The 23,466-nt window shown below is 40.9% G+C and overlaps 1 protein-coding gene and 1 pseudogene across 1 annotated transcript; one reads left to right on the top strand and one right to left on the bottom strand.

Annotated features, from left to right (window-relative positions):
• Positions 1–4,465: 4,465 nt before the first annotated feature.
• LOC139365836 (leukocyte cell-derived chemotaxin-2-like) lies at positions 4,466–5,866 on the top strand (annotated as a pseudogene).
• A 10,529-nt stretch (positions 5,867–16,395) lies between these two features.
• On the bottom strand, positions 16,396–22,927 carry LOC139366001 (proteinase-activated receptor 4-like). The gene is made up of 2 exons (XM_071103073.1): positions 22,729–22,927; positions 16,396–18,263 (listed from the first exon to the last, which is right to left on the bottom strand). Exons 1-2 carry the CDS (start codon positions 22,832–22,834, stop codon positions 17,191–17,193), a joined length of 1,179 nt encoding a protein of 392 aa, XP_070959174.1. The 5' UTR covers positions 22,835–22,927; the 3' UTR covers positions 16,396–17,190.
• Positions 22,928–23,466: the final 539 nt, after the last annotated feature.

Genomic DNA, 23,466 nt, shown 5'->3' with positions numbered 1-23,466 from the left:
CATAGGTCAGTTGGGATCACCACTTTATTTTAAGAATGTGAAATGTCAGAATAATAGTAGAGAAAAGGATTTATTTCAGCTTTTATTTCTTTCATCACATCCCCAGTGGGTCAGAAGTTTACATACACTCAATTAGTATTTGGTAGCATTGCCTTTAAATTGTTTAACTTGGGTCAAACATTTCGTGTAGCCTTCCACAAGCTTCCCACAATAAGTTGGGTGAATTTTGGCCCATTCCCCTTGACAGAGCTGGTGTAACTGAATCACGTTTGTAGGCCTCCTTGCTCGCACAAGCTTTTTCAGTTCTGCCCACAAATGTTCTATAAAATTGGCTTTGTGATGACCACTCCAATACCTTGACTTTGTTGTTCTAAAGCCATTTTGTCACAACTTTGGAAGTATGCTTGGGATCATTGTTCATTTGGAAGACCCATTTGCGACCAAACTTTAACTTCCTGACTGATGTCTTGAGATGTTGCTTCAATATATCCACATAATTGTCCTTCCTCATTCTGTCCAGTGCACCAGTCCCTCCTACAGCAAAGCACCCCCACAACATGATGCTTCGGCTTGCAAGCCTCCCCCTTTTCCCTCCAAACAGAACGATGGTCATTATGGCCAAACAGTTCAATTTTGTTTCATCAGACCAGAGGACATTTCTCCAAAAAGTACGAGTCTGGCTTTTTTATGGCCGCTTCCTTGCTGAGCGGCCTTTCAGGATATGTCGATTGGGGACTCATTTACTGTGGATATAGATACATTTGTACCTATTTCCTCCAGCATCTTCGCAATGTCCTTTGCTGTTGTTCGGGGATTGATTTGCACTTTTCACACCAAAGTACGTTCATCTCTAGGAGACAGAACGCGTCTCCTTCCTGAGCGGTATGATGGCTGCGTGGTCCCATGGTGTTTATACTTACATACTATTGTTTGTACAGATGAACGTGGTACCTTCAGGCATTTGGAAATTGCTCCCAAGGATGAACAGTCAACTTATTGTATGTACACTTCTTACCCACTGGAATTGTGATACTGTGAATTATAAGTGAAGTAATCTGTCTGTAAACAATTGTTGGAAAAATTACTTGTGTCATGCACAAAATAGATGTCCTAACCGACATGCCAAACTATAGTAAGTTAACAAGAAATTTGTGGAGTTGTTGAAAAACAAGTTTTAATGACTCCAACCTAAGTTTATGTAAACATCTGACTTCAACTGTAGATGCAGTCTATCAATTCTAATTTGTCCATTTCATCCTTGAAATAAAGTAATACATTGCTGCCATCTGCTGCTTTAGGTAGAGCAAAGCATCACATTTAATTTCCCATTTCTAATTGCCATTGTGGAGCTAAGGAACATTTGATTTGTAATTCCACACTAGATGCTATGTTAATGGTTCTTAAAGGGATAGAGCGAGATTTTGGCAATCAAGCCCTTTTTCTATTTTCTAAGAGTCAGATGAACTCATGGTTACCATTGTTAAGTCTCTGCATGCAGTTTGAAGGAAGTTTCTAATTAGCGTTAACATAATTGCTACGTAACTGGAAGTCTATGGGAACAGTCATTGCACTGATGCTAGTTAGCAATGGCTTGTGAAGCTACCTTCAACTTCCTTCAAGCTGCACGCAGAGACATACATTTTCCTCTGAATATGGGGAAGTAAAAAAGGGCTTAATGGCCAAAATCTGACACTATCCCTTCAAGACAGTGACAGTTCAAATATTTAAAAAATGTTATACATAGTAAATGTGTTACAAATATAAATTAATCTGTAAAAGGTGACACTGGGTTGACATTTGGATTAGATGGTGTCTCTTTGACTGTTAATGTACAGTCTAAAAGACACCTTTGAGGGTGGGGTCAATGCTTGGGTCTGTCATTTTGACATAAACATGAGAGGTAATGCCTCTGTGAGCTCTGACATAATGCATTGGCATCGTTGTATAAATTATTTCCACCTTCCATACCCAATCTCCACGCTTTACGTCTGAATCCACAAAGAACAGCTTAAAGACCTGGCAAAAGGGGCACAACCAGACCATTACCCAACCAATCCATGCAATCAATCAACCTTGACCTAATTGTTCCTTTATATAGCTTTACTCTACAAATTATACAGATGTAGGATCTTCATTTGAGCCAGTTTTGCTACAGCAGGAAAATAATCCTGCAGCAACAGGAAAAGTGAATTATTATGTGGATTAGAATTAATGGATATTTTTTATAGGGGTTGATACATATTTTTGTTAGGGCAAATCAAGTCTGACATTTTTAAAGTGAAAATTACAAACTTTAGGAGCCTTTTAAACATCGCATGCGCTACAAGTTTTCATTTCCTGCCCTGCAGGAAAATTCTCAGCAACAAAAGTGATCAAATTAAGATCCTACATCTGTAGCGTCTAATTACAGTCAAAACAGGGTGAATTATTAATAGACATATTAACCTCCCACTTAATCACACACCAAATGTTCAAACAGACCCCTGGACAGATACAGACCTTCGCCACTGAGTTTGAGCCCCTTATTGATGACTTCCTTTCTGCTATCCTCTCCAGCGTACACTGGGGAAAAACGTTGAATGGAGCAAGGACTTCAATCATCACACACAATGTCAACACCTGCATGAGGCCCATATGACTGTCTGAGCACAGATAAGAAAAGGTAGTTTAGCACACATAAAGAATTGTTTTGAAGTTGTGTGAACTGTTTTGACAGCATGGAACCTTGATTCTAAAAAGGTGTTAAATTAATAAAAGCCCCTCTGGGTTTCTTACTTCTCCTGCACGTGTTTTCTTTGTTTACCTTTTAAATTCATCATTGTTTAGTATTTTCTTGTATGCAAAACATTAATATTTCACCAATCATATACAAGCAGTCATCATGCTACATATAGGGTGATATAAAAGATAACAGTTATCATGCTACATGTAGGGTGACATAAAAGACAACCGTTATCATGCTACATGTAGAGTGATATAAAAGATCACCGTTATCGCACTACATTTAGGGTGATATAACAGATAACAGTTATCATGCTACATGCAGGGTGATATAAAATAGAACATTTATAACGCTAAATGTAGGGTGGTGTCATGACATGGGCCTGGGGGGTAGGTTTATGACAGTCATAAATAACTCTTCCCCCCTTTTTTCCTCTCTCTATGTAACATTCCTCATCTTCCTCTGATGAGGAGAAAGAGAGGTCGGACCAATTTGCAGCGTGGTATGTGTCCATTTTAATAAGAAAAACTGAACACTACAAAAATACTAAATAACAAAGTGAAACAAACTAAACTGTCTCGTGTGGTAACAAACACTAACACGGAAGATAATCACCCACAACTCAAAAGTGAAACCAGGCTACCTAAGTATGGTTCTCAACGATTGACAGCTGCCTCTGATTGAGAAGCATACCAGGCCAAACACAGAAATAGCTAATCATAGAAAAACTAACATAGACAACCCACCCAACTCAAGCCATGACCATACTAAAACAAAGACATAACAAAAGAACTAAGGTCAGAACGTGACACTCTACCCTACTGAGGTTACATTTGCAAAACCCTTGGTTAACATAGAGATTCTGGGAACATTAGTAGGTGGGGGGAAATGAACTATATTCTGGTAATCTGAACAATTGAATATATGCGGTGGTACTTAAGTCACCTTGAGTTTTCACCTGTGTGTTTCAATCAGTTTCTTTATGAAAATATTTTTCGAAATCCATGACAGTAGCTACAGCAAGAGGCTATAGCAGCACACAAGTAGACTACAGCAAGGGGCTATAGCAGAACATAGGTAGACTACAAATGCATGCTGGGCCAGGCATGCCCTGAGCTCCTGAAGTGAGCACTACTTAATAAGGATTGGACACTTTTTTCAATTTCCGCCTAAAATGACATTCCCAAATCTAACTGCCTATAACTCAGGACCTGAAGCAAGTCATTTGAAATAAACACTTTGAAGTTTGTGGAAATATGAAATTAATGTAGGCGAATAACACATTAGATCTGGTAAAAAATAATACAAACAAAACAGGCGTTTCCACATTTTCTCCCCATCATCTATGAAATGTAAGAGAAAGGTCATACATTAATATAGGAGTGTAGGTGTAATTTCGATTTTGGCCACCAGACGGAAACTAACCCTGTTAGCCAAGTAACAGGTAAGGTCAGAGTTTAGGTTAATGTCACAATTTGTTTACCCTGCTGTCCACCATTTTGTTCTACCATTTGAGAACACCAAATATTTTTTTCTGGATTTCACAATTTTAACAAAGAATTTCCAAATCCTGGGTTTTCCATTGCGTGGCAATTGTTATAAACAAGGGTGTGTAATGTGGGAAAGTTCTCACTATGAGGTACTTAAAGCACAGACCTTGTGCAGTCAGAAAAATAGACTGAAGCTGAGCAAGACCTTCTTGTAGAGTTTCTCCTTGAGTGAAGCACACCCTCGGGCTTCAACATGAAGACAGCTATTCTTCTGCTTACTGTAGTCCTCATAGGTGAAACTATTTGATCAATCCATTGCGATAGCTATCACATTGTCATATGGGTTAAATATATCAAATCAAGTAGCTGGTCAGCTCACACATGCAATTTGGTTCTGGGTGCTGTTGGTGTTCAATATTATTTGGGCATTTAAAGGTCCAATGCTGTTTTTTTTTTATCTCAATATCAAATAATTCCTGGGTAATAATTAAGCACTTTATTGTTATTTTTTATTTTTTTATTACCATTTTAACTGAAAACAAACTTAACTAAATGCAATTTCTCAGGCTGTTAAGGTTTTTTTTGACAGCACTGCCCCTTTAATATGAATGCCCTTTATTTAGTTTAGTGGAAAATAATATCAGCATAAAAGGGTTTCCTCCTCAGTCAACTTATCTGTTGTCCATTTAATCTCTAGCTGTGTTGCCAGAGTGTGAGATGGCCAAGTTTGGTCAACTGTGTAGCGAAAATTCCAGTAACAGGAGGAGGACAGAGGACAACTGGGGACAAGGACAGTATGGAGCAAGCAGGTATGGCAAGTTAATGTATACGTTTGGTTTAGCTTTATTTGACTGTCCGCAATTTGCGTCATAATTTAGTTGGTAAGATGGTAACCACATAATAAATATTTCTAAGAACCAAATAGTAAAATATTAATAATATCAATTTGATTTGAGACCCCTGCTCTGACTGTACACAGTACAATACTCACAAAACAACAAGTGAAAACATACCATAGTGGTCTGATTGAGAGACTGTGAATGCTTTGTGAATCCTTCTGCATTAACCCCTTCCAATCTCTATGTCCAGAACAGACCATGTGCATGAGGGCATTGACATCGTGTGTAACGACGGGGCCACAGTGTACGCTCCATTTGACGTGAAACTCAGCGGCAAAGTGACAGTGTACACAAACCCGAAGAAGGCAGCCATCAACGATGGGATCAACCTCAGTGGGGAGGGTCAGTGTCTACCCTGAATCATTTATTTTAATACCCTGGAAGGAGATCAATAGTCTATCCTGAATTATTTGTTTTAATTCCCTGGAAGGAGATCAATAATACTGTAAATGCTATGCCTATTTTAATAATGCATCCCAATGTAATGACTACTGTTTCACTGAGGTAGAGTACACACCGGCAACTAACGTGTCATGGCAGAATGAAATGGAAGAATATATGGCTAATTCATTGATTGACAGGTTGAATGATTGATTGAGTGACTCACACTGTGATTTTCTTTCTTGCAGGTCTGTGCTTTAAGCTGTTCTACGTGAAGCCTGACAGTTACTCTGGGGTGGTGAAGAAGGGCCAGAGGATTGGGACCCTGCTCCCCATGCAGTGTCTACCCAGGGATCACTTCTCACGTCATCTAAATGATCACAATGATAGGCCTTACTGTGTGAAAACAATTATTTATCCTTTTTTATTATTGTATGAAATACATAAATGTTGTAAACTTCTGAAATTACATTTTACGTTCATTCTGTATTGGAGTATAAACATAGCTTAAAGGGATAGTCCACCCGTCATGAATTGATCATATTCTGACCTCTTACCTTTGTGATACTCCCACAACAAACAACGTGTTGAAGTTTCAAAGAGCTCAACATGACATGTATAATTGATATGGGTTACTGGTTATACACTCCTATTCACTTCCTTGTTTATCTACATTAAATACATATCAGATGTCTTCTGATTGATATAAGGATATCAAGCAGCAAACCCCTTATGCTGCTGTTATTGTTTTATGGGAAGTACTGGAGGCACGTGAGAGATTATAAAGCTGTCTACAAGACAACGGTCTCTGGCAATAATTATGTTTACATTATATTCATAGATTAATTGTTACAAGAAGGTGCCAAGTAGTGTGTGTGTGACCTTTGGCAGTGTTTACACAGTCATCCTATGAACCCAATTCTATATTTTTTTTATATACAATATTTTTTTCTGACTGTCCACACTTACTTTTATGTGACCCATATCAGATTTGCACATTTACGCTGTGCCTTTGAAGTAGAATGCAGATTTAGCATGCACTTTTTGGTGGTTGTCATGGTAATGGCAGATCAACAGGCAGTTCAGTTATGATATTTTGCCCAATTATTGTCAAAAGAGCTGATCTGATAGGTTAAAATAGAAATTTGTGGGAAAAGACCAGAATTGGGCTGACTGTGTAAACACAGCCAATATTCTATCAAGATTGAGAACCACATACGAATGTGATATGAATCAGACCTCAAAAGATCAGATTCCATGTGTTTTTTGGTGTTTAGACATTAGGTGTGTTTGCACAGATCTTTTGACCAATCAAAGCATATCTTTGCCAATAATTTGGTCTCCTGTATAAACGCAACCATAGTTTCCCACAATTTTTATTTTATTTCACCTTTATAACCTCTTAAGGTATAGGGGGCAACATTTTCACTTTTGGATAAATAGCGTGCCCAATTTCAACTTCCTGCTACTCATGCCAGGAATATAAGATATGCATATTATTAGTAGATGTGGATAGAAAACACTCTGAAGTTTCTAAAACTGTTTGAATCATGTCTGTGAGTATAACAGAACTTATGTAGCAGGCAAAACCCCGAGGACTAACTGTTCAGAATTTTATTTATTTTTTGCCTCAGGCTGTACCCTCAGTTGTCTTTGCCAAGGGATATTTGATAGGAACCATTTTTCAGTTCCTACTGGATGTCTGGATGTCACCAGTCTTTGGAATTTGGTTGAGGTTATTCATTTGTGCAACGAAGAAGAAGCACATCCTGGAACAACGTTACACTATTGAGAGTTGCGCAAGACGTAAAAAGGAGCATGGTTTGTTTACTTGCTGTATTGAATGCAGATTGCCCTGTCTACAATTTGATCAATCATTAACGTTTAAAAATACCTAAAGTTGTATTACAAACGTAGTTTGAAATATTTTAGCAAAGTTTATAGGCAACTTTTGAAATGTTTTGTAGTGACATTGCGTTTTTGTAAGCTGATTTGTTTCTGGATCAAACGCGCTTTATAAATTGATATTTTGGGTATATATGGATGGAATTAATCGAGCAAAAGGACCAATTGTGATGTTTATGGGACATATTGGAGTGCCAACAAAAGAAGCTCGTCAAAGGTAATGCATGTTTTATATTTTATTTCAGCGTTTTGTGTAGCACCTACAGGGTTGAAATATGCTACCCTCTTTATTGACATTATGCTATCATCAGATAATAGCTTCTTATGCTTTCGCCGAAAAGCTTTTTAAAATCTGTCATGTTGGCTGGATTCACAACGAGTGTAGCTTTAATTGAGTATCTTACATGTGTGATTTAATGAATGTTTGATTTTATATCATTATTTGAATTTGCCGTGCTGCATTTTCCCTGTTTTTTTTCCATACCATAGGCTAGTTGAGAACAAGTTCTCATTTGCAACTGCGACCTGGCCAAGATAAAGCAAAGCAGTTCGACACATACAACAACACAGAGCTACACATGGAATAAACAAACATACAATCAATAATACAGTATAAAAATCTATATACAGCATGTGCAAGTGAGGTAGGATAAGAGCGGAAATGCAATAAATAGGCCATGGTGGTGCAGTAACTACAATATAGCAATTGAAACCTGGAGTGATAGATGTGCAGAAGATGGATGTGCAAGTAGAGATACTGGGGTGCGACGGAGCAAGATAAATAAATACAGTATGGGGATGAGGTAGATTGGATGGGCTATTTACAGATGGGCTATATACAGGTGCAGCGATCTGTGAGCTGCTCTGACAGTTGGTGCTGAAAGCTAGTGAGGGAGGTTGGAGTCTCCCGATTTAGTGATTTTGCAGTTCGTTCCAGTCGTTGGCAGCAGAGAACTGGAAGGAAAGGCAGCCAAAGAATTGTCTTTGCGGGTGACCAGTGAGATATACCTGCTGGAGCGCATGCTACGGGTGGGTGCTGCTATTGTGACCAGTGAGCTGAGATAAGGCGGTGCTTTACCTAGCAGAAACTTGTAGATGACCTGGAGCCAGTGAGTTTGGCGTCGAGTATGAAGCGAGGGCCAGCCAACGAGAGCATATTGGTCGCAGTGGTGGGTAGTATATGGGGCTTTGGTGACAAAACGGATGGCACTGTTATAGACTGCATCCAATTTGTTGAGTAGAGTGTTGGAGTCGTTGAAGTCAAGAATCGGTAGGATGGTCAGTTTTACGAGGGTATGTTTGGCAGCATGAGTGAAGGATGCTTTGTTGCGAAATAGGAAGCCGATTCTAGATTTAATTTTGGATTGGAGATGTTTAATGGGAGTCTGGAAGGAGAGTTTACAGTCTAACCAGACACCTAGGTATTTGTAGTTGTCTACATATTCTAAGTCAGAATGGTCCAGAGTAGTGTTGCTGGACGGGCGGGCAGGTGCAGGCAGCGATCGGTTGAAGAGCATGCATTTAGTTTTACTTGCATTTAAGAGCATTTGGAGGCCACGGAAGGAGAGTTGTATGGCATTGAAGCTCGTCTGGAGGTTAGTTAACACAGTGTCCAAAGAAGGGCCAGAGGTATACGGAATGGTGTCGTCTGCGTAGAGGTGGATCAAAGAATCCCCAGCAGCAAGAGCGACATCATTGATGTATTCAGAGAAGAGAGTCGGCCCAAGAATTGAACAATGTGGCACCCCCACAGAGACTGCCAGAGGTCCGGACAACAGGCCCTCCGATTTGACACACTGAACTCTATCAGAGAAGTAGTTGGTGAACCAGGCGAGGCAATCATTTGAGAAACCAAGGCTGTTGAGTCTACCAAAAATAATGTTGGGATTGACAGAGTCAAAAGCCAGAGCCAGGTCGATGAATACGGCAGTACAGTAATGTCTCTTATCGATGACGGTTATGATATCGTTTAGGACCTTGAGGGTGGCTGAGGTTCACCCATGACCAGCTCTGAAACCAGATTGCATAGCGGAGAAGGTGCAGTGGGATTCGAAATGGTCGGTATTCTGTTTGTTGACTTGGCTTTTCAAAGACCTTAGAAAGGCAGGGTAGAAGAGATATAGGTCTGTAGCGGGTTTGGGTCTAGAGTGTCTCCCCCTTTGAAGAGGGGGATGACCGCGCCTGCTTTCCAATCTATGGGAATCTCAGATGATACGAAAGAGAGGTTGAACAGGCTAGCAGTAGGGGTTGCAACAGTTTCGGTAGATCATTTTAGAAAGGGAGGGTCCAGACTGTCTAGCCCGGCTGATTTGTAGGGGTCCAGATGTTGCAGCTCTATCAGAACATCAGCTGACTGGATTTGGGAGAAGGAGAAGTGGGGGAGGTTTGGGCAAGTTGCTGTGGGGGGTGAAGGGCTGTTGATCGGTGGAAAGCCAGGTGGAAAGCATGGTCAGTTGTAGAAAAATGCTCATTGAAATTCTTAATTATAGTGGATTTATCAGTGGTGACAGTGTTTCCAAGCCTCAGTGCACTGGGCAGCTGGGAGGAGGTGTTCTTATTCTCCATGGACTTTACAGTGTCTCAGAACCTTTTTGAGTTTGTGCTACAGGATGCAAATTTCTGCTTGAAAAAGCTAGCCTTAGCTTTCCTAACTGCCTGTGTATATTTGTTGCTAACTTCTCTGAAAAGTTGCATATCACGGGGGTATGCAGAACGCCACAGGATGTTTTGTGCTGGTCAAGGGCAGTTAGGTCTGGAGATAACCAAAGGCTATATCTGTTCCCTGTTCTAAATTTTTTGAATGGGGCATGCTTATTTAAGATGGTGAGGAAGGCACTTTTAAAGAATAACCAGGCATGCTCTACTGAAGGGATGAGGTCAACATCCCTCCAGGATACCCAGGCCTGGTCGATTAGAAAGGCCTGCTCGTTGAAGTGTTTCAGGGAGCGTTTGACAGTGATGAGGGGTGGTCGTTTGACCGCAGACCCAATACGGATGAGGCAGTGATCGCTGAGATCTTGGTTGAAAACAGCAGAGGTGTATTTGGAGAGCAAGTTAGTTAGGATCATGTCTATGAGGGTGCCCGTGTTTACGGATTTGGGGTTGTACCTGGTGGAGGGCTGTTGATCGGGGTAAGGGTAGCCAGGTGGAAAGCATGGCCAACAGTAGAAAAATGCGTATTGAAATTCTCAATTATAGTGGATTTATCAGTGGTGACAGTGTTTCCAAGCCTCAGTGCACTGGGCAGCTGGGAGGAGGTGTTCTTATTCTCGATGGACTTTACAGTGTCTCAGAACCTTTTTGAGTTTGTGCTACAGGATGCAAATTTCTGCTTGAAAAAGCTAGCCTTAGCTTTCCTAACTGCCTGTGTGTATTTGTTGCTAACTTCCCTGAAAAGTTGCATATCACGGGGCTGTTCGATGCTAATGCAGAATTCCATAGGATGTTTTGTGTTGGTTAAGGGCAGTCAGGTCTGGAGAGAACCAAGGGCTATATAATTTCCTGGTTCTAAATTTCTTTAATGGGGCATGCTTATTTAAGATGGTGAGGAAGGCATTTTTTTAAATAACCAGGCATCCTCTACTGACGGGATGAGGTCAGTATCCTTCCAGGATACCCAGGCCAGGTTGATTAGAAAGGCCTGCTCACTGAAGTGTTACAGGGAGTGTTTGACAGTGATGAGTGGAGGTTGCTTGACCGCTGACCCGTTACAGATGCAGGCAATGAGGCAGTGATCGCTGAGGTCTTGGTTGAGAACAGCAGAGGTGTATTTGGAGGGCAAGTTGGATAGGATGATATCTATGAGGGTGCCCGTGTTTACGGCTTTGGGGTGGTACCTGGTAGGTTCATTGATCATTTGTGTGAGATTGAGGGCATCAAGCTTAGATTGTAGGATGGCTGGGGTGTTAAAACTTCTTGATTGTAGGGGGCAGTATTTTCGTTTTTGGCAACAAAAAAAACGTACACATTTGAAACTTCCTATTTCTCAGGCCCAGAAACTAGAATATGCATATAATTGTCAGATTAGGATAGAAAACACTCTAAAGTTTCCAAAACTGTCAAAATTTTGTCTCTGAGTATAACAGAACTGATATTGCACGCGAAAACATGAGGAAAATCCAACAAGGAAGTGCTGTTTTTCCTGAAAGCTCTCTGTTCCATTGGATGCCTTGCCTCCATATAAAGAGATATCAACCAGATTCATTTTCCTATGGCTTCCTCAAGCTGTGAACAGTCTTTAGACATAATTTCAGGCTTTTATTTTGAAAAACGAGTGAGAAAGAACCCATCGCTTCAGTGGATGGCTGGGTGCCAGCAGAGTTTTTCATGCGCAATAGCCATTTTCTCTCTCTCCCTATGGAAGAAGCTACATTCCGGTTGACATATTATCGATTATATATTGTAAAAACAACCTGAGGATTGATTATAAAAAACATTTGACATCTTTCTACGCACTTTACGGATACTATTTGGAATTTTCGTGACCGCTCGAGCCTGTGGATTTCTGAACATATCGCGCCAAACAAATGGAGGTATTTTGGATATAAAAATAATCTTTATGGAACAAAAGGAACATTTATTGTGTAACTGGGAGTCTCGTGAGTGCAAACATCCGAAGATCATCAAAGGTAAGCGATTTAATTGATTGGTCACGAAAGTCAGAAAGGCAATCTAATTGGCTGCTAGCTGTTTGCATTATTTTGTCTACTGAGAGAGATGTTCTTACATAAACGCTTGTTATGCTTTTGCCGAAAAGCTTTATTGAAATCTGACACACCAGGTGGATTAACAACAAGCTAAGCTGTGTTTTGCTATATTGCACTTGTGATTTCATGAAAATGTAATATTTTTAGTAATTTAATTTGAATTTGGCGCTCTGCAATTCAGCGGCTGTTGATGAAAATGATCCCGCTAACGGGATGGGTGCGTCAAGAATTAAGCATGTTCCAGTTTAGGTCACCTAGCAGCATGAGCTCTGAAGATAGATGGGGGGCAATCAGTTCACATATGGTGTCCAGAGCACAGGTGGGGGCAGAGTGTGATCTATAGCAGGCGGCAACGATGAGAGACTTGTTTTTAAAGAGTTGGATTTTTAAAAGTAGAACTTCAAATTGTTTGGGTACAGACCTGGATAGTAGGACAGAACTATCTCTGCATTAGATTGCAAGACCGCCCCCTTTGGCCGTTCTATCTTGTCTGAAAATGTTGTAGTTAGGGATGGAGATTTCAGAGATTTTGGTGGTCTTCCTAAGCATGTAACATAATAACGGTTATCTTTTATGTCACCCTACATGTAGCATGATAACTGTTATATTTTATTTCCCCCTACATGTAGCATGACTATATTTTATATCACCCTACATGTAGCATGATGACTATATTTTTTATCACCCTACATGTAGCATGATAACTGTTATCTTTTAAATCACCCTACGTGTAGCATGATAACTGTCATCTTTTTTATCACCCTACATATAGCATGATAACTGTTATCTTTCATATCACCCTACATGTGGCATGATAACTGTTATCTTTTATACCACTGTCGTGTCTTTGGCTATGCCGGATTAAGTGATATGATATGCTATTCTATAAAATAATTTATCCGTAATTAATATCACCTGATTGAGCTAATCATGTAAATGTACTTAACTAGAGAGTCGGGCACCACAAAATAATATTTATAGAGCTGTTCTTCCGAATAAAGTCTTAAAGACCTAGTAATATTTTACATCAATAGCAGTAAATATCAATCGTCATCTTACTTCAGTCTCATCTGAAAGTTGTAAATTCTTGGTTATCTGCACGAACCCTGGCTAACAATTTGAATCAGCAATACAAAATTGGGTTTAATTATTTATATTTCTAAATACCTAACTAATCACACAGAATTACACATACACATAATTAAATCATAACTTGATTATGAATTACGTCATAAAGGAAAACGTCCCTAGCGGCCGGAACAGATATGACAGCTTGTTACACAAAGGAAAAGGGGCTGGGTTTGAGTAAAGGAGCGGGAAGACTGAGGGACACAGGGAGAAGCTGTGCTATCGTAAATACAGTATCTTATGCATTCTAAATTACCGCCCATTTTGAAAAGGAAAATGCAATAAATATTTACCCTGAGCTGCGCTTCGGTAGGTTGGTGGTAGATGGAAGGCCGTGTTGACCAACCAAGTCCTTTGAAGAATGTCTCTGGTTGTCAATTGGATACGTTGTCGTAACGTCGTTGTGTGGTAGACGGGATACTCTGTCTGTTCCTTCCTAACCGTCATTGGCATCTGCTGTTGCTAACTCAACGGCTAGGAGGTATCACTTCTGTAGTGAATAAGAGTTAAAAGTTCATACCATTCGCAACCGAAGCTCATGCTGATGTTGGCTTCGTTCTGTAGTTATTATCTGAACCATTCTGACATAGGACTGTCGTCCTCACATCATTGGAACAGGAAGTTATGTTGTCGTCAAGGGCTTATATAGGAAGGGAGAGGAGGGCGTGTTTGAAAAGTTTTACAGCCCATGTCCCTTCACAGGGGCGGGCCACTGATTGAGCAGCCCTATCTTATGAAAACCCCAAATCTCACATTTTAGAGGCTAAAATCACATTTCATCCCATCACGAATAATTTCATATTCAAACATTTAAATAGAACAACAATTCCATGTGAATCCGATAACTCTGATGTGTAGACTTTCCACTGTAGAGTTTATGTCATCTTATCATTGATGAGAATGTCTCAGGTGACAACCGAACTGACATCATATTCATTAAAGATGAGGACCCAGAGCAAGAGCGTGAGTGTGGTGATGTAGTGTCCACAATTAAAGAATCATTGTGGAATCTGAAAAGACTGGTATACCGAAAGTATGAAAGTGTACTTATTACGTGCACATGCTAACAGAAAGGAACGAGGTGGGCAGCTAGCTAAGTGTGTCATTGTACCAAAGTATTTATAAACTAAAAGTAAATCTCTTAAAATGTCATTTTCGTTCTATTATCTACAGTTGAAGTCGGAAGTTTACATACAGTTAGGTTGGAGTCATTAAAATTTGTTTTTCAACCACTCCACAAATTTCTTGTTAACAAACTATAGTTTTGGCAAGTTGGTTAGGACATCTACTTTGTACATTACACAAGTAATTCTTCCAACAATTGTTTACAGACATATTATTTCACTGTTTCACAATTCCAGTGGGTCAGAAGTTTACATACACTAAAATTCCAGAAAATGATGTCAAGGCTTTAGAAGCTTCTGATAGGCTAATTGACATCATTTGAGTCAATTGGAGGTGTACCTGTGGATGTATTTTAAGGCCTGCCTTCAAACTCAGTGCCTCTTTGCTTGACATCATGGGAAAATCAAAAGAAATCAGCCAAGACCTCAGGCCAGGAAAAATATTGTAGACCTCCACAAGTCTGATTTATCCTTGGTAGCAATTTCCAAATGCCCGAAGGTACCACCTTCATCTGTACAAACAATTAAAAAAAAATATTTTACCTTTATTTAACCAGGTAGGCAAGTTGCAATAGGCTGAGAGAGGCTGGACTGAGGGCTTGTAGGCCTGTTGTAAGGCAGGTCCTCACCAGACATCACCGGCAACAATGTCGCCTATGGGCACAAACCCACCATTGTTGGACCAGACAGGACTGGCAAAAAGTGCTCTTCACTGACGAGTCACGGTTTTGTCTCACCAGGGGTGATGGTCGGATTCGCGTTTATTGTCGAAGGAATGAACGTTACACTGAGGCCTGTACTCTGTAGCGGGATCGATCTGGAGATGGAGGGTACGTCATGGTCTGGAGCGGTGTGTCACAGCATCATCGGACTGAGCTTGTTGTCATTGCAGGCAATCTCAACGCTGTGCGTTACAGGGAAGACGTCCTCCTCCCTCATGTGGTACCTTTCCTGCAGACTCATCCTGACAATCATGACAATGCCACCAGCCATACTGCTTGTTCTGTGCGTGATTTCCTGCAAGACAGGAATGTCAGTGTTCTGCCATGACCAGCAAAGAGCCCGGATCTCAATCCCATTGAGCACGTCTGGGTCCTGTTGGATCGGAGGGTGAGGGCTAGGGCCATTACAAGAAATGTCCGGGAACTTGTAGGTGCCTTGGTGGAAGAGTGGGGTAACATCTCACAGCAAGAACTGGCAAATCTGGTGCAGTCCATGAGGAGGAGATGCACTGCAGTACTTAATGCAGCTGGTGGCCACACCAGATACTGACTGTTACTTTTTATTTTGACACCCCATTTGTTCAGGGACACATTATTCCATTTCAGTTAGTCACATGTCTGTGGAACTTGTTCAGTTTATGTCTCAGTTGTTGAATCTTGTTATGTTCATACAAATATTTACACATGCTAAGTTTGCTGAGAATTAACACAGTTGACAGTGAGAGGACGTTCCTTTTTTTTGCTGAGTTTACAAACTGATATTTTGGCATACTGTTGTATTTCGTACTGTTCTTGATAGCTTTTTCATGTTCTCCATATTGTGGTTTGATATTTCAATGGAGTTTCAGAGTACCGATGAACAGAACTATTAACATGCTGATGGTGTGAGCTGGTTTTGATGTATGGCTGCTGTCTGAATGTTCCACAGCGAACACTTGGCCTTGTTGTTCTTTGCCCTCTGTTTTCCTGTGAACTGTGTATGCCTTGGCTCCAGAGTCGACAAGGAAGCATCCCTCTGTGTTTGATTTTGAACAAAAGCATTGTCATCAGATTAACAAAGGACACGTTTGGTTTCCACTAAAGTGATGACAGGGAGTTTGAGTGTGAAAAATATGTTTGGGGTGATACATCCTATAAAATTCTGAAGCACAAATAAAAGTCCCATCACTTAAAAAAAAAAGTCAATACAACTTTACGGAAAGGAAATTAACCTGTGGATATCTTGTAAGCATAATACCCCATACTTTCATTGCAAATGTTGGTAAACAAATACCAGTGGAAACAATACAAGTTCAAATATTCAATCAGAAACATTTACTGGGTGTTGTACATTTTTAATTACTAAATAAACGGTACACATTCTGACAAAGCCACATGATGTTTTAGTAACTAAATACTTTACCTTGAAAACATACTCTAGGATCTATAATTCATGAAGGAAATGTCCAAAACTTGAATTGGTTCCAGACATAAGCAGTCAGTCACACCTGGTATAAACTGAATGCATTCCAGACGCCTGCCCATTTTTACATGGACAAGCCTGAATTTGGCCAAAAAGTCTAAATAGAAACAAATGGTGGCATCACTTACGTGATATGCTATTGGTGACCTCACAGCTACAAGCTATGCAGTCTATATTCCGCAGACAATTGCCACATAGCTGTAATACTGTACTGCTGATTCTGTACTCTGAGATATTCTTGTCAGTAAAGAATCTATAGTAGGATATTCGCCTAGACAATACAAAACATACAAATACAAACATATCAAACTATATCACACCTGTCTAGAACCACTAGCCCTCACCCCTTACTTCTGTCATGACAAAAACTGTATCCCTACGTGATGATGATTCCGAAAGACTCAATCATTCACCTCCCTCCATTGACTGCTTGTTTATGGGAATGGCACGGAAATGGCAAAGGAAGACCATCCATTTGGAGTTGTCTATGACAAGTCCTCACATCTGGTATAGCTGTGTACACCGAGTCACTGAATGTATACATGAGATGTCTCACATATACCATAGGAAAACATTGCGTGCCACAACAATGGAGTGAGCCTGAGTCTGATCTAGGTGTCTATACATCTAGTCCTCTATTGCCTATTGGCCTCATGCTGCCTCCCCCTCTGACGTCCCCGGCCTCTGACTAGACATGGACAGCAGTATGACCTTTGACTTTTGTGTCCCCTTTAAGGAGGACGAATAGGCCACCTGATTCCCCGTGGACGAGTCTCTCCCATTGTTGCCGCGGCAACACAGCACCATTATGACCTTGTCCCTGAAGTCGTCGGAGATGTAGTAGAAGATGAAGGGGTCGATGCAGCTATTCAACGTGCTAACGGCTAGGCTAACCATGTAGGGCACATACAGATCCTCTCCATTGTCCACCAGATAGGAGTCTGAGTAGTGCATGAGGAGGAGGACGTTGCTGGGCAGCAGGCAGCCCACAAACACCACCAGGACCAACATGGTGACACGCATGGCGTGGGCGTAGCGCTGCCCTCCTGCCACCAGGGTGCGTATCACAGAGATGTAGCAGTAGAGGACGACCAGAAGGGGGAGCAGGAAGCTGAGAAAAAAGAGTGTGAGGAAGTAGGGCAGGAAGTAGTTCTCGTGCACCTCCTCAGGCAGTGAGTCATGGCAGGTGGTGATGCGCGGCTCATCCAGTGTGTAGGACTGGCGCGAGATGAGGAGAGGCAGCATGGCAGCCAACACCACCACCCACACACATAGGCTCATGTAGAAAGAGGTGCGGCGGCTGCGGAGGGTCTTGGCACCAAACGGGTGCACCAAAGCCACGTACCGGTCCACAGCGATGAATGCCAGACACAGCACCGAGCCGTACATGTTGCCGTAGAAGAGCGCCGTGACCACGCGGCAGAATGGCTCACCGAAGGCCCAGTTGTTGCCCTGTAAGTGGTAGACGATGCGGAACGGGAGCACAATCAGTATCATGAGGTCGGTGGCGGTGAGGTTGATGAGGAGGATGGTGGAGGGCAGCTTCTTGGTACGGAACAGAAGGACCCACAGTGCCAGGAGGTTAGCCGGGAGGCCCAGAGTGAAGGCAATTATGTAGAGGATGGGTACGTAGAGCACAGTGGTGGAAGCCTGCACCTCCTTGATCTGCTTGTCGTTCAGGGTGGTGAAATTACACTTGGACATCAGTGTAAAGGAGCGCAGCCCTGTCCAAGAAGGCACAGAAGATTTGAGGATTCATTAGACATTATACATGCTACAAGCATTATACAAGGATTCTCAGTATACTGTATTTCATGTACTGTATGTTGATTCAAGGATTTAGTGTGGGCTTACATTACAAGTTTGTCAATATATTTCATTTGATATAAACAGTTCGTACACATACTGTACTGATGTTTTATCCAGGAGAAACTTTGCAGCCAAGTCAAGCATTCAGACTCAAATTTCCTATCGACATGAATATGTGAATTGAGCTGGGCATATCTCAAATTAGGATTCAGCCCACTTTGTTAAGCTTGCAAGACTTTCACGTATTTAAATCATGTCGTGATGTCAAAAGGAGATTTGGGTGAAAATTTGAGTTACTCAAGAGGATCTCAAGCTGGGATTCAACACATTAACCTCGTTTCCATCCACAGTTTTAATGCAAGTAAAAATCATATCATATCATATAAAAACAATTAATGACAGCTGTGATGGAAACGGTCTGCTCAGGAAAACATCTGTAGCATCCTAAAGGTTTAGCCTACAAACTACAGACCCCTCTACGGTAAGATGACTCTCAGGAACACGACATGTCTGAAGGTAGCCCAGTACCAGTTTGAAAAATGAATCAAAGTATATATGGAAGTAGTTTGCCTAAAAAAGGTCTTAAAAATGTGTCACAAAATACCGTCTGGTGACATGATGATCAGTGCTTGACTGCCATAAAAATATTCTCGCGCATAATGTATGCTAGACTACCTGCACTGTATCTGCAAGCTGTTGACTAGAGCGCACATGCAAAACTAGAGTAGGTACATTTACTAAGTTTTTGTTGAAATGTGAGTTGAAAATGTGATGGAAACACATTGAACTTCAGATTTGTATTCTGTACATGAAAACTTAAGCAAAAAAATGTACAATTTGTGTGCAGTATGTTTTCACACAGTGATGTTGATCTGCAACAAGTCCATTTGGTGTAGTGCTGAGCGATTAACCAAAACAAAGGTTATTTTGTTTTTTAAATACTCATTGACAAATGTAAGTTGAGTATTTGAATTCCATCTGGTTCAGTTTGTTTCTGTGAGCTCAAGGCGCACATTGCAGTTTCTCTAGTACTCTGAAACCACATTGAAATATCAAACCACAATATGGAGAACATGAAAAAGCTATCAAGAACAGTACGAAATACAACAGTATGCCAAAATATCAGTTTGCAAACAGGAACGTCCTCTCACTGTCAACTGTGTTAATTTTCAGCAAATTTAACATTGTGTGAAAGCATGTGTTAAAGCAATGTTAATAAATGATGCTTAATAAGTGAAAAGCATTCATGTCAGTCACTACCATCATGGGACTTGTATTTATTGTTTCATTCTGTTACAGCATTCAACTCAAATAATCAAAACCGAAATCAAAAACCTTGATCATTTTTATATAATCTAACCAAAACAACCTCAAAAAGCTCTAATTGCTCAACACTAGTTTGGCGGAAACACACCACTGGTGGGAAAATGCACATCTTTTCTTTATATTCACATGAAATCTGTGGCCAATTTCAATGGAAACCTAGTTGTTAAGAAAACATGTGTCTCATCAGCTTCAAAAGACGCTAGGGTCATGGGAGGGATCTCGCAAGAACATTAAAGTGGTCTGTGGTGTGTCCAAAGGTCAGCTTGACTCATCACATCCTAAAGCAGATCCTCTAGACGCTGAACAAATAACCCCTTAACTGTGTAATTGACATTTACTCTGCAGCTGAAAGCTCATAATGACGACATGTCCCCTTTGAGACCTGGATGCTTAATAAATATTCATCTATGTGAGCTGGAAAGTTGAGCGTCAATGTGCATTAACCTAATAACAGCACTAACTGTGGTAAAATGCAAATGCATATTTTGGTATCCAGATTTAGCACTGTTATAGGTCTACAGTTGAGCATGTAGTGGCCAGGGTTGAGGAGTTACATGTCATCTGATTACCCCCCAAAATACTTAACTGTAATCAGTTACTATAACAATTGTTGTTGGAAGGATTGGACCAAGGTGCAGCGTGGAAGGCGTTCATCATGTTTATTTTTTTTATTTTTTTACCCCTTTTTCTCCCCAATTTTCGTGGTATCCAATTGTTTAGTAGCTACTATCTTGTCTCATCGCTACAACTCCCGTACGGGCTCGGGAGAGACGAAGGTTGAAAGTCATGCGTCCTCCGATACACAACCCAACCAAGCCGCACTGCTTCTTAACACGGCGCGCATCCAGCCGCACCAATGTGTCTGAGGAAACACCGTGCACCTGGCAGCCTTGATTAGCGCGCACTGCGCCCGGCCCGCCACAGGAGTCGCTGGTGCACGATGAGACAAGGATTTCCCTACCGGCCAAACCCTCCCTAACCCGGACGACGCTAGGCCAATTGTGCGTCGCCCCACAGACCTCCCGGTCGTGGCCGGTTACGACAGAGCCTGCGTGCGAACCCAGAGTCTCTGGTGGCGCAGCTGGCGCTGCAGTACAGCGCCCTTAACCACTGCGCCACCCGGGAGGCCCCCATCATGTTTATTAATGTGAACCAGCAACAAAACAGTAAAGACTAACTAAACTAATGTGCCGCTTTGACATGAAAAAAGTCTACAATACAAAAACAAGATCCCACACACACAACAGGTGGAAAAAGGCTACCTAAATATGATCCCCAATCAGAGACAACGATAGACAGCTGCCTCTGATTGGGAACCATACTAGGCCAACCTAGAAATGAAAAACTAGAATGCCCACCCACCCTAGTCACACTCTGACCTAACCAAATAGAGAAATAAAAGGATCTCTAAGGTCAGGGCGTGACAGTTACATTACCAGATAAAATATTATAATCAGATTACAGATACTTTAGAAAAACTTAACTTCTTGGATTACTTTTAAAATCAGAAATTATGTTTGCGAGAGAAAAAAAAAACATTATGACACCTTGCCGTTTTCTCAATGACATTCAATTCAGCATTGAAAAAGTTTAAGTTTGTTCCACCTGAGCGAGTCACAGACCACTATGATGACACACCATATGCGTTTGATGGATCTTTCTTGTCTTCTTCTTCTTAATGCCTCTAAAGGGAAAAGTAATCCAAAAGTAACTGAAAGTTATCAGATTACGTTACGGAGTTTGTGTCATTTCAAAGTTCCGTTACTAGTTACCTGTCCAAAATGTTTACCAGTAACTGTGTCAATCCACGAAATGAGTGCCTTTTGCATCCCTTTTGATATTTTAAGTAGAAATTGTCCAACAAGATTGGATTTTAACACAGAGAAATCAATCAGATTTTTTGTATTAATAAAGACTTACTAATGTGAGAAAATTCATCATTTTGTCATGCCCCTCCATGCACCCTTTGTGACTTCTAGAAAGATTTTAACCCACTTAACCCCAAAATGTCTCCAAGTTTCACCAGCATTGTAAAGCCCTAGTTATTTTTGTTGCTTTGACAGTCATTTCTGAAGATGATTATTTATTTCATGTGATTAGTGATTCATTTACATCTGTCCCTCATTTTAAGGTCAACACTTTCTCGTGAACTAGACTGTTGTTTTAATATGGTGGATATATTCCTTTTTAAATATTTCTTTCAAAAGAAACATTTTACATCTAAAAGTCAAATCATAGTGTAAAAGCAGGTGAGTTGGTTCTACTCTTTTTGGCCATTTTCTGGTGTTTAGTAGTGGAAAACTGTGTGGGTCGAGCATAGCACGTCAACTGTGTTACCCACTAGATAGTCAGGCTAGACTTGTTTGAACATTTATTCGAAAAAATTGTGAAGCTTGGATTCAATTGCCACTCTGTTGCACACAACAAGCTTACATTCCCCTTGTAACAAGGGTATTTATGGCTGATTTAAGATTAAATAGTCAACCCTGTTACTTTTTTTGGCACTTAATAGGCACTTACTATAATATTTGTTTTATTTCACCTTTTGAGATGGGAAAACATGTTTTTTTGTATCAAGTTGAACATGTGCTCTTCATGACCAAATGTAATATTAGGTCAAATCAATTGTGTATTGTTTTTTTTTTTTTTACCAAGTTCCAACTGTAACGGAATACGTTTCAAAATGTAACCTACCCAACCCTGGTAGTGGCTCAGTGTTGTGGACACATTTTTTCAAATCAGCCATGGAATTCATGCTTGCTGCTGTTAAGCCATAACAGCTAGGCGGCAGGCTATAGTGAAAGTTCCCAGAGAGCTCAGGCCCATTTCAGCGAACGCATTCCTACTCTGTAGATAAGAGGTATGTTCAGCTTGCATGCTGGTATCTTCAACATAACAAAAAAAACAAGATGAGTAAGATTGAACATGAACACCTACACACAAAAAAAATCACACACATTTTGAATGTTTTATGATAAAGCCTCGGTTAATGGTTTGCCTGATGGAAAAAAGACCTAAAGGAGTTTCGAATGAAGAAGAGATGCATCAACTTACGGACGCCAGTGCATTCCTCCGTGGTGGAAGATGGGGAACAGCCATGTAGAAGAGAGGAGAGAAAGAACAGCAAAAGAAGAGTCCCAGCTGGGGCAGAGAGAGCCATGGTTCAGTAGAGGATCTGTAAGTTGTGGCAAGGAGGTACTTCCGCAAGCAGAGACCTGCCTCACACGCTCCTCTCCCTTCCTTTATCTTCTCTGTGTTACACAGCCTCTCCTCCTATTACCACCTGCTCAGTAATATATTTTAGCCTCGGACTGGAGTTGTGTGAGTACTCTTATCCAAATCCACTTGATGAAAGGAGATGCAGTCTGGAATTTGAATCTGAAGTGGCGGTGTAGAGCTGGTTCTTTTCTTACCAAGTCCACTTGTATTGCAGTGACTGTCTCTACAGTGGCAGTCACACACAAACACATTAAAAAACACACAAACACATACTTCATAGGTAAGTGTCATTGTGTTCAAGAGCTCCATGCAATGACGGTCATTGAAATATCCTGTCCTAAGTAACGCCGACACACTCCTAATCCTCTCCCTTTTAGCAATCTTTTTTTAATCCATACTGGACTCAGTAGTGCATCTTCAGACACCATTTAAAACACAACCCACAAAAAGCCCCTCAGGTGTTGATGCCAGAAGAAAGACATTCCTGTCGTTCTTCGGAATAAGCTTACAGTATGTCAATAATCATGCACTGGGCATAGAGGATGTGCTTTCCACCCAAAGACAGAATGGAGA

The sequence above is a fragment of the Oncorhynchus clarkii genome, chromosome 14, assembly GCF_045791955.1.
Source record: "Oncorhynchus clarkii lewisi isolate Uvic-CL-2024 chromosome 14, UVic_Ocla_1.0, whole genome shotgun sequence".
Taxonomy (NCBI): domain Eukaryota; kingdom Metazoa; phylum Chordata; class Actinopteri; order Salmoniformes; family Salmonidae; genus Oncorhynchus; species Oncorhynchus clarkii.
Note: the sequence above shows the minus strand (reverse complement) of the source record. Positions and strands in the feature narration are given on the sequence as shown.

Excerpts from the sequence above, each read along its gene's own strand:
- LOC139366001 (XM_071103073.1), bottom strand. The coding sequence starts at position 22,834 with ATGGCTCTCTCTGCCCCAGCTGGGACTCTTCTTTTGCTGTTCTTTCTC. Across the intron at positions 18,264-22,728 it reads GGAGGAATGCACTGGCGTCC|GGCTGCGCTCCTTTACACTG; the intron begins GTAAGTTGATGC and ends CTTCTTGGACAG.